General features: G+C 41.0%; 1 protein-coding gene across 1 annotated transcript; it reads right to left on the bottom strand.

The window, feature by feature from the left end:
• Positions 1–2,320: 2,320 nt before the first annotated feature.
• Positions 2,321–9,952, bottom strand: XCR1 (X-C motif chemokine receptor 1). Its single transcript, XM_081284890.1, has 2 exons — positions 9,918–9,952; positions 2,321–4,736 (listed from the first exon to the last, which is right to left on the bottom strand). The coding sequence occupies exon 2, from the start codon at positions 4,712–4,714 to the stop codon at positions 3,704–3,706; it is 1,011 nt and encodes a 336-aa protein (XP_081141016.1). The 5' UTR covers positions 4,715–4,736; positions 9,918–9,952; the 3' UTR covers positions 2,321–3,703.
• Positions 9,953–12,387: the final 2,435 nt, after the last annotated feature.

Genomic DNA, 12,387 nt, shown 5'->3' with positions numbered 1-12,387 from the left:
GACAAGCAATGTGCTCTGAGTCTTGCCTAGGAAAGAGGGTTAATATTCATAAAGAAGGAACATGGGGCAAAGAAGGTAAAGTGTGCCCTGTGGCCTGGCCCTCCAAAGAGCATAAATCTGAAGGATTTATGTCTTGTCATTCTTTGCTCTCCATGATAGAACACCAGGGCTCAAGAACAGTTTCCTGCCCTCATGCAGTCTCTAGTCCGATGAGACAGTGAGAGAAGACATTCATGTGCCCAACTCTGTAGAGAGCCATTTTGCTGTGCTGCCTTGTGTGGGCGTGAGCCTAATTCTTGGGCTGAGACCCAGTTCTTTGTTTTCAGCCACTCCCTAGAATACAATGTATCAATTGTCCAGCTCCTGGAACAAACTGTTTTCAAGAAGTGCTTGTTGCTTTGCACAAGCTGGAGCTGGGTGTCTCTTGCATTATGTGCAAGTGCTGGGTCTATCATTCTATTGGCTGCTGCTGTGTTGCTATGCACTCTTTGTCCAATGGTGTACGAGCAGGGCTGCAGCTGAAGTATATAAGGGGTGGTTTTTTCGGGCCCGGGGGCCCCTTTTTTCTCTCATCTATACCTCATGGAAGCTTCCAATAAAGTGTGTTAAAGAAGAATCCTGCTGTTGTCGTCTTTCCTGCCGGCGGGTAGACGCGACAAGTGGTGCCGAGACCCGGGAGAATCAGAACTTTCAGTCGACAGGAGTGGTGCACCGATCGTCCGTGAGTGGACCCCTCGTCCCGGAGTGGACCCCTCGTCCCGTGAGTGGACCCCTCGTCCCTGAGTGGACCCCTCGTCCGTGAGCGGACCCCTCGTCCCCGAGAGCGGGACCCCGTAGGCCTCATATTTTATTGCAGCTGCAATGTGTGCTTTCACTTTTGTTTTCTGTGTTCTTTTTGTCGTCTGTGTCTTTTGTTTTCTGTGTTTTTCTTGTTGTTGTGTCAGGGGTGCCGCACCTTCAAGTCCGCTTTTCTCGGCCCTAGATGGTCTGTTACGCTCCAAGGGCCTGAAAGTGAAGCATAGCACTTTACAGAGATTGGTGCAATGTGTTGCTTCGGTATGGTTCTCTGCTTGTGGTTTCTCTGTCGCCTTAAGGCCCGCAATGCTCATGATAAGGCTATGCTCACACAAGCTCTTGCAGCTTTAGAAAATGGCAACTCACCTCAAGTTTGGCTTGCGCAAATTAAACAGTGAATCTTTGACATGGTCGTTGCACCCCAAGTTTACGGACATTGCACTGGGAACGACATGTCTCTTCTTGCTATTCTCTTAGTGTTGGAAAGCCCTTGCACTCTGCCGGCTTTACTGCCATTGCACGCAGATGGGTTTCCACACTAGTGCTTTTCTATCGCTTTAGGACCCGTGCCTTTCTTTTAGGGTGTTGCCAACTTGTTTGTCGTTGTATTTTTATAGCCACAGTTCAGCCTCAGAGACCTAACAATGACTGGCTGAGTAGATACCATTAAACGCCTTGGCAACAACGAGCTGATCTTGTAGTACCCAGAGACGGGCAACTTTCACGCTTGCACTGCAACCTAAGACAGGGGAATGGGGCCTCCCCAAGGACGGGTAAGCAATGTAAGGGCAGTGAACGACCTAAGACAGGGGCTACTTGATTCCCTTTGACGTGCAACAAACAAAAGGAAAACACTGCTGGCAGTGGATTCCCCCCGGCCCCCAGGGCTTGGATCCAGCCCTGAAGTTTATGCACGTCAAGGAGGCCAGCTCACAAGGCCTTGTAAGATCTGTGGTGTCTGCTTTCATATTCAGCCAATACCGGTCATGCGGGAACGTCCTGACCTGCTTAGGTCTGATAAGGTTCCTGGTTGAAGGCTTAGTATGAATAATGGCAATTCACCTCTACTCTTGCCTGTATTGTTTTTAGAAAACAAAAGGGGGGAACTGTAGAGAGCCATTTTGCTGTGCTGCCTTGTGTGGGCGTGAGCCTAATTCTTGGGCTGAGACCCAGTTCTTTGTTTTCAGCCACTCCCTAGAATACAATGTATCAATTGTCCAGCTCCTGGAACAAACTGTTTTCAAGAAGTGCTTGTTGCTTTGCACAAGCTGGAGCTGGGTGTCTCTTGCATTATGTGCAAGTGCTGGGTCTATCATTCTATTGGCTGCTGCTGTGTTGCTATGCACTCTTTGTCCAATGGTGTACGAGCAGGGCTGCAGCTGAAGTATATAAGGGGTGGTTTTTTCGGGCCCGGGGGCCCCTTTTTTCTCTCATCTATACCTCATGGAAGCTTCCAATAAAGTGTGTTAAAGAAGAATCCTGCTGTTGTCGTCTTTCCTGCCGGCGGGTAGACGCGACACAACTCCAACACAAGATGGGGAGGGACAAATGCTACTTGAAAGGGCTTCTTGAAAGTGCCACAGCAACCCAGAATGTGCCCTTCTGATTTGCAGGCTGGGGAAGGATTCCTGGAGGAGCTGATCTTTGAGCCGGGTCTTAGAGGCCAGAGAGGAGAAGGACATGAACTTGAGGCCCAGATGAAAGTGTGACACATCTCCAGAGGCAGAAGACTGAGGAGAAGGGTATGTGGAAGAAGGCCCGTGGGCTTTTGTGGTTGGATATGAAGCATCTTGGGGGCAGGGGACTTAGAGTGGTATAAGAATGGAAGAGTGGTTACCAGATTGTGGAGGCTTTGAATGTCTTGCTAAGGTGTTTGCACTTTATTTGTAAGTCATGAGGAGTCAGTGAGGGTTTGAGAGGACCAACAGGAAGAGGAGGAGGATTGAGGCCATTCAGGGATGAAGTTACAGTGCAATGGCAAGAACAACACTGAGAATCATTGGGAAGACAGAATGCATAAGACCTGGCTGTGAGGGTTTAAGAAAATGCAGGGTTCCAAGAGGACTCAGGGTTTGGAGTGTGGACCATGAAAGAAAGCTGGTACCATCAACCGAACAGGAAGTGGATATTTTGAGTGGAAAGTGACCAGTGTGAAGTCATCTTTCCCTCCACTTGGAAGGGACAAGATGTTGGAGGAATGTTCTATCTGCATGCCTTTGCCAATGTGGGGTTTACTCATCTGGGACTCCAGGGTTCGGTCATTGGCACCTGAAGGTTAGCATATACCCTGTTCATCTTTGTATTTTCTAAATACTTGGTGCAGAAGGCACCACATATAATATTTATTCCTTCAATATTCATGAGTTAGATGTTGAAGATCCAGTTTACGTGGTAGGAGCTGGAGCCAGGATACAGAACTATCTTCAGCCTCATTTTGGGTTTTTAGAATCCAGATTTCATTGGGATTGTGCTTATTTGAGGATGTGGTTACTCTTGTCCTGCAGACAGTCACTGGGAAATACAGAGCCAGCTCCCTCCAAAGTGAACAAATAAACTGGGACTTCCCTATAGCCAAGGAAGGGGGAGACTGTCTTGCCAACAACCTGCATTGCAAAATCATCACACACATTGAGCTTGAGGCTCTCCTTTCCTAAAATTCTTTCATGGTTTGGAACATTCTGACCAAGTGAGTAATTGATATCTAAGTGAAAGAATGAATGATGAAATCAGAGTGCAATGACCATATAAAATGTTCAGGTGGGAAGCCATTTTCCTACAGAGGGGAGGCATGACCTTCTTCCTCGCCACCCTGCAGTGGTATGTGGCATCTCCATTGTTAGTCTTCCTGATCACCTTCTTCTTACTCCCAGTTTCCCTGTCCACCTCCACCCTCACCATCCAACTGTCCTCAGTAGAAGGAGGGGCCCTCATACGTAAAAGCACCAGGAGAACGGAGGTATGGGCTAGGGCTGGATATCTTCTCCCGGCACAACCAGACCTGCCGTAGGAGATTTTTGAGGTGCTTGCGGAACTTAACTCCCACAAAGACGTAGAGCACCGGGTTAAAGCAGCAGTGGGAGAAGGCCAAATTTTTGCAGATGATCATGGCGAAATCCAGCCGCAAGATGACCTCACAATTCTGGATGACATTGATTTTCATCAGTGTCTGCAGAAATAGAAGGAGGTTGTAGGGAGCCCAGCTAAAGAAGTATACCATCACAACGGTGAAGATGAGCCTCACCGTCCTGTGATGCTGTTTGGACCTTGAGCGGAGCAGGGTCCTGAGAATCTGTATGTTGCAAAACAGGACGATCCCCATGGAGATCAAGAAGAAGATGTTGTGCTGGTAGACAGATGCTAGGAAGCCCTGGGTTTCAAAATAAACACACTGCAAGGAAATCACCTCGTGGAAGATGGCCTCAGGGATGGAGGACAGGATGCTGGCTGCCCACACAGCTGTGACTATCAGCACACGGCAGCGGAGAGTAGAGACACCCAGGGTGGAGATGGGGTTCACCACAGACAGGTAACGGTGAATGGTCATGATGGTGAGGAAGAAGATGCTACTGTACAGGCTGATGGAGAAGATCATGCTAAGAAACTTGCAGAGGAAATCTCCCAGCACCCAACCCTTGTGGTAGGCTAAGATCCACACCGGCAACAACCAGGAGAACATCAGGTCTGAGAGGCACAGGTTGAGGATGAAGATATTGGTGAGGGACTCTAGGCTTTCATACTTCACCAGGACCCACAACACCAGGCTGTTGCCCACCAGACTGAGGAGCAACACCAGGCAATGCAAGATGGTGGTGGCAAAGGTGGTAAATATGTAGTTCTTCTCGCACAGAAAGCTCTGAGAATCATAAGCAAAATCGGTAGTTGAAGGCTCAGATATGGTTGAGGACTCCATCTGGACCATATAGCAGGAACTCTGAGAGCATCTGAAATGATAGGCATGTGGAGTTTAAAGCCATGTCGAGGGTGTAGAGATCAATAGGGCCCATGTTAAAAAAAAGTGGGTCCAGAGCTCAGGTGCCATTGGTGAATTGATCATAATGAGATTAGGAATTCTGCTAGAATATAATCACTAAGCATATGGCTTAATCTGGTTAACATTGTTCTTTTCCATAGCAAGAATTTCTTAATGAGAGACACAGTGCATTCATTTACAATCTGTCACAGCCTCCTTTCTCCTTGCAGATGGGCACTTGAGCAACCCTAAGCTAGATGGATCTCCCAGCCGATGATCAAGAAAGAGCAATGGAACTGGATTAGAAGGCTTGAGATCAAACTGGGCTCCATTACTGTGCTCTTGGACAAGTTATATAAGGCTTTCTGAGCCTTATTTCCATGTCTACAAAACAAGCTAATCATCCCAGAGTGATTCTTTCATTTATTCAACGAATAGCTACTGAGCATTTACCATCCCAGCCTTCCTCCCTCCCCTTGCCCCTTCCTCCCTCTCATAAAGTACCTGAACTATGATGTCAGGATTCCTTTCAGGGAATGTACTGTTTTCTAGAACAGCCCCAGAAAGAGAGGACACAAACATAGCAAAATAATCTCAAGACTACAAGGAATGTTCAGATTCCAAGAGACTGGATCTTTGCTAACACAGAGGATTAACTCTCCAAGCAGAAAGTGTCGTCGTTAGAGAGTTTGGTTGACAGTACATCATACAGATGCAGGAAAGTGACAACATCCTAAGTGTCCAATAGCAATGGAGGAGGAGAATGGATAAGAAAACTGTATTGAGTCAAACTCATTCAATCCTCTATGCTTGTGAGGCATTAGAAATAGACTGAGGAGGGGCTGGGGATGTGGCTCAAGCGGTAGCGCGCTCGCCTGGCATGCGTGCGGCCCGGGTTCGATCCTCAGCACCACATACCAACAAAGATGTTGTGTCCGCCGAGAACTAAAAAATAAAAATATTAAAAATTCTCTCTCTCTCTCTCTCTCTCTCTCTCTCTCTCTCTCTCTCTCCTCTCTCACTCTCTCTTAAAAAAAAAAAAAAAAAAAAGAAATAGACTGAGGAGAGAAACAGGAGAGAAAGTGATGGGAAGGGCTAGAATTTTCATTGAGACAGGTGGATAAAGCTGTTGAACCTAAAGAGAAGGAGGGCATAGAAGAGCTGTCTGAGCCGGATAAGAGAGTTCCCATAATCTACTATGTTGTTCCAAGCACTGCACTCACGCACTATACTGAACTGTTCATATTATGCCCTATTTTAAAAGAGAGGACACTGAGGCTCATGAGTAATAAATAATCTCTATTCACAAGAAGCTTATAGCATAGAATGAAACAGAAATTAGAAAAATATCTTGGATTTTCTATTGTGTGATGGGTTAGAAATGGAGGTCTCTCTGGACAGAGGCCTTGTGAGCATGCTTCATATCATACAGGTGACCACCAAATCTGTGGTCATAACTCTCATCTTCCCCTGACCCATGGAACCCTGATCCATTTTCTTAACACCAACACTCTAGCTTTGTGGTTGAGAATTTCTTAAAATTAAATGGTCTCTTCCAAGAAAGAAGATTTCTCCCTCCCTCTTTATTTTAACTGACTGAAAAAAACCCAAGTTGTTTTATAAACTTAGTGTTTTCACATCTCTCACAAATACAGAGCAGAGATGAGTTGACCTTCTTGGGTGCTGATTCGTATTGCCTGTGTAACTGAGGAAAATTAATCACATACTTCTATTCTCAGTGGAGATCGCACTTCTTTTCTCAGTTCTCCGGAATAAAAGAAATTCTGAGCTGGTCTGGATAACAGGGATCCACTGGTCCATCCAATTAACTTCCATTACTCTCTACCTTACTCATTTTTTTTTCTGAAATGATGGTCCTGAATCATTAATCTCAGATGGGTTGGTAAGGTGACTTCCACCAAGTTCTTAAATGCTAAATTATTTATCATGTAGAAGATAACATAACTGGGTTCTGCTTTTGGTGACAGTTGAGTAAGCTCCTATGTAACCAATACTTCTATAAGTAAGAACTATGAATCGTGGACCAAAAACCCACTCACTTACTCATTCACTAGCTTAACAAGTACAAAAGTTCTTGATGGGACTGAGGAATCATGAAAGTAGTGAGTACTGAAGGGGGTTAGGCATTTGAAAGAGGAAAACTGCTAGGAGCCACAAGCAAATATACGATGTATGGCACCTTTGGTTGTAAAGTGACGCCAGCTAGCCACTGAGATGATTATGTTAAGATTTACATTCATATGGAAATTGGACTCCCGCTGTTCACCTTGGCCTGCTACCGGACTCATGTTACGGGACTCATGGAGAGTTCCCATTGGTTGGGGAAGGATAGTAGGAGGGAATTCCGGGGGAGGTCCGGGGGACCTGGGGTTCCGGGAGACGCCGATTCCGGTAGGACGCCCGCGTGGGAGGACCGGGTTTGGCTTGCTGGCGCTGACAGAGTGTTGGCGGCTTTTTCAAAATAAAGTTTTGTTCCTGCTTGAATGGCTCGTGATTCTGTGCCCAGCCAAGACTGCGGCAGAAAACAACTGGATGATGCTGAGCAAGATTCACAGGTTTATGGCTTTGGCCTGAGGGCAGGACCTAATCATGGGTGACAACTAAACTCTATAGAATACTTACAATGTATTCTGTTTTGAAGAAGCAGAGGTCCAAATTTTAGAGCAACTACAGGTTCTAGAAAGTGAGGAGGTAAATCACCAAAAGCTTAGAGAATGAGAACCTGAATTCTGTGTATGTACTCAACCCAGATGTTTGGCTGACCTCTGAACCAGGAATGTACCAGTGAGAGCTAAAAGATCTGAATTGAGACTTTCTGCCACCACTCTCAGTGGAAGCAGAGCTTAAGAGTTTGAACCTACTGATGTAATGACTGCTCAAACAATCAACAATCAATCAACACTTTTCAGAAGAATAAAACAGAATCCAGAGTCTCCACAATATAGCAATCATAACATTCAGGGTATGATATATGCAGCCTCTGAAGAAATAGGAAACCATGATCCATACTCAATAGAAAAGACAAAAATTGACTCTGAGATGAGGCACACGTTGGAATTTGTAAATAAAGATCAAAATGTATGTATTTTAACTGTGCTCAAGAAAATAAAGAAAAATATATTAACAATAAATGGAATGATAAGAATGTGAGTAAAGAAGTTATATAAAAGGTCTGAAAGAAATTAGAAATCATTAGCAATAAGAGAGCTATAAAAGGTTCAACAATCTGGAAATACAACATACTTCTAACGAATCTATGAGTGAAAGAAGACATCAAAAAGCAAAATTTAAAATATTTTGAAGTGAATAATAATGAAAATACCACATGTCAAATCATGGGATAGAACAAAAGCAGTGCTTGAATAGAAATGTATGGCTTTAAATGTTTATATTAGAAAGAATAAAGATCTCAAATCAGACCTCAATGACTTAAGAAGCTAGAAAACAAGGAGCAAATTCAGCTCCAAATAAGTAGAAAGAAGGAATAATGAAAATAAAAGCAGATATTAAAAAGAGATAAAATGAGCAAAAGTAATTGAAGCAAATTTTAAAAATTAATAAAACTTAGCTAGACTGATCAAGGACAAATACAAATTTTTAAACAGAAGGATTATTGCTACAGATCTTACAGACCTTTAAAAGACTAACAAAGAACTATTATGATCAATTTTAAATTAATAAATTCAACAATTTAAATAAAACAGACAAATTTCTTTAAAAATTCAATGTACCAAAACTGACATGAGATGATATATATGGAAAATCTGAATAATCTTGCCTTTATAATAGTAATATAGTTAACTATAAAAAGTTACCACAAAGAAAACTCCAAAATGAGATGGTTTTCTAAAGTATTTTTTCCAAACAATTGAGGAAGAAATAACATCGATCTTATATAATCATCTGAAATAGAGGATAAAATCCTTTCATCTTATTTTATGAAACTAACATAACCCTGATACTAAAATCAGTTCAAAAATTATAATAAGTGAAGACTATAGACCAATATTTCTCATGAACACAAACACATAAATTCTTGCAAAATATTAGCAAATAAAATCCAGCAATATGTTTTAAAAGGATAATGCAACATGACCAAGTGGGGTTTAATCCTAGAAGTGTGAGTTTGCTTTAATATTTGAATACCAATCAATTTAAGTCATTGTATTAACAGAACAGAGACAAAACTGGGGTGATCTTCTTTGATCAATGCAGAAAAACATCTGGCAAACTTCAGCACCCACTCCTAAAGACAGTATTGAGCATCCACAAAGCCATATTCTTTTTCTGTTGGTTAGTAATTCATTTATTCAAAAACTTCAGAGACAATCATGTTCTGCACCTGGAAGGCTCTAGGCTACAAAGGAGAATAAGACCAAATCCCAAACTTTTCCAAGTTACTTTCTAAGGGTTTGGCTCTCCTTGATGGTCATCCCTCCTCCTCCCCATGTTCATGATCCAACTATGAACTGAACTTTCTGGCCTGTGATAGAATTTGGATTGAGAAACACAGCTCTCAATTATACTACTACTACTACGACTAATAATAATAATAATAATAATAATAATAACAACAACAACAACAACAAAAGACCTTGCAGAAAGACTGGTAGTCAAAGAAATACCTCCACTTCCTTCAGCAAAAGGTAAAGAAAGACATTATATATATATGAGTTCCATTCAAGAATGGTCCACAGAGGGCTGGGGATGTGGCTCAAGAGGTAGCGCGCTCGCCTGGCATGCATGTGGCCCGGGTTCGATCCTCAGCACCACATACCAACAAAGATGTTGTGTCCGCCGAGAACTAAAAAATAAATATTAAAAATTCTCTCTCTCTCTCTCTCTCTCTCTCTCTCTCTCTCTCTCTCTCTCTCCTCTCTCACTCTCTCTTTAAAAAAAAAAAAAAAGAATGGTCCACAGATGACCTCTAAAAGAGAATGCAGTTTTTTGGAAATCCCATATGAAAAGACTCAAGAGGTTCTGGGGTGGGGGTGGCTCAGAAATCTGCCTAGTTTCCTAGTCTGCCATCAAAACCTTAGAAAGCCTGTGCCCATCAAAGCTTAAGAACCCCTGGCACAGTTTATAAAATCAGAGGAAAATATAAATTTAAAATGTCTATAAGGGAACTCACCTGAATGTACACCTCTTTACATGTGAAGCAGAAATGGTTCTTCTTTTTTTTCAAATTTCACTTATTAAATACCTGCTATTTGGCCCATAGCCCAGTTGTGTTAGGGAAGTACAACAGGGGGCTGGGGATATAGCTCAGTAGGTAGAGTGCCTGTTTTGCATGCATGAGGGCCCTGGGTTCAATCCCTAGCATTCCAAAACAGAATAAAACAACAACAGGTTGCAAAGAGACCAAAGAAAGTACCTCATGACATCTGCTGGTAGACATACTGTCTTCATGGTATGATCATTGCGTCCTGTTTCTTCAGGCCAAAAATATGTTTATAAACTTTCATTTCATAATCGTTGCAGATATAATTCTGTTCCTTATGCTCTTTAAAAGGAAGAGCTGCAATGTATTCACCAGTGGCATATGGATGCATAGCATTCTTCTCATGTATTGAGAGTCATGAGCCTAGAATTTCAGTGCACATGCCCTGGCAATATATTTCCAAAAGTCAGCTTGCATGGTTTGTTTAGAGAACTGGAGTTCTAAAGGTATGCACATCTTGTATGGATGGCACTGGGGATGGTGTGTCAGACAACGAAAGCAATCATAGTGGTACAGAATCTTCAGACACAGAAGGTTAAATCTTGTTAAGTTCATACTTTGCCACACTATGGTAAATTTCCTCAGGTGTAATATTTTCAACTAAAATGCACAAATCAATAAAATCTACATTAACTAATGTGTTAACTTTTTTTTTAGACTGGAAAGATGTTCGCTAAAGTGTCATGAAGAAATTATGTGCCTCCATTTGGACTATTCAATTTTAACGTACATTCAGTGTTATTCGATTTGAATTGTATCATGACATATGATGTCGAGAATCTTTTCACTGGCTTTTTTGTCATTCATGTATCATCTGTGGTGAAGTATTTGTTCAAATTTTTTTGCCCATTTTAAAGAGAACCACCATCTTAATAATATTGAGTCTTCTTATTCCTGAACATGGAACATCTTCCTGTTTGTTTAGATATTTTTAAAAATTTCTTTCACAAAGATTTTTGGTCTTCTGGATGTAGATCCTATACATGCTTTGCTAAATTAATGCCTGAGTATTTCATTTTTTGGTGCTATTATAAATAGTAGTGCTTCTGCTTTCAAATTCCAATTGCTCATTGCTGATATTTAGAAAAGTAATGGACTCTTCTGTAGACAAACCTTATATCCTGCAGCTTCACTATAATTACTGATAATTTCCAGGAGTTACTTACTAATTTATTTTTTGTTATTGATTCTTTAGGACTTTATCTAGAGAAAAATAATGTTATTAACAAACAAAGATATTTTCATTTCTTTTTTCTAAATCTTTAGTCCTTTTATTTCCTTCTCAATATTGAATAGGAACAGTGAGAAGGGACATACTTGCAACACTCCCATTCTTAGGAGGAAAGCATCCAGTTTCTCACCATTAAGAATGATATTAGTTGTAGGAATGTTTGACATTTTTTTTTATTAAGTTGAGGAAGTTCCCATATATTCCAAGTTTGCTGAGGGGTTTTTAAAAATCATGAGTGATTAGAAAAAAATTGTTTGAATTATTACCTGCATCTATTGATATGATCATCTGTTTTTTCTTCTTTACCTTGTTGATGTGATAGATGACCCTACTTGATTTTCAAATTCTGAACGAGCTTTGCATACCTGGATTACATCTTAGTTGATCATAGGTATAATTCTCTTAACACATTTTTGGATTTTGTTTAATTCTATATTTTGAGGATTTTTGCATCTATATTTATGAGAGATACTGTTCTGTACTTTTTCTTTCTTTTAATGTCTGTATATGGTTTGATATTAGGGTAATGCTGACCTCATAGAATGAATTGGTAAACATTCCTCCTGCTTTTATTTTTTGGAAGAGAATATAGAGAATTGTTACCATTTGTTTCTTAAATTCACCAGTGAAACCATATGTGCCTGTTGCTCTTTTGGAAATTTATTAATTATTGATTCAATTTTTTAAACAGACACAGCCCTACCCAAATTATATATTTGTTCTTTTGGTGGTTTTGGTAGTTTGTGTTTTTCAAGGAATTGGTTCATTTAATCTCAGTTATGAAATCGGTGGGCATAGGGTTGTCCAAAATATTTGTTTATTATTCTTTTAATGACCATGGGTTCAGAGGTGATGTTACTGATTGTCAGTAATTTGTGTCTTTTCTTTTTCTTTGTTAGCAGGACCAAGAGTTTATCAATTTTATTGATATTGTTCAAATAGCCATGTTTTAATTTCATTTATTTTCTCTGTTGATATCCTATTTTTTATTTTATTGACAACTTGTAGAATTGGAGAAAATTCAATAAGTGTGTGTGTGTATGTGTGCGTACTTGTACATATATATATATATATATACACACATATATGAATGAATGAATTATGTATGTATAACTGAATTATTTATCTGAATTAATTAATGCCCAGAAT

The sequence above is a fragment of the Spermophilus citellus genome (genome assembly GCF_964194105.1).
Source record: "Spermophilus citellus genome assembly, chromosome: 3".
In the NCBI taxonomy this organism is placed as follows: Eukaryota; Metazoa; Chordata; class Mammalia; order Rodentia; family Sciuridae; genus Spermophilus; species Spermophilus citellus.
Note: the sequence above shows the minus strand (reverse complement) of the source record. Positions and strands in the feature narration are given on the sequence as shown.

What these genes read in the sequence shown, in the direction of transcription:
- XCR1 (XM_081284890.1), bottom strand. Translation starts at nt 4,714, where the DNA reads ATGGTCCAGATGGAGTCCTCAACCATATCTGAGCCTTCAACTACCGAT.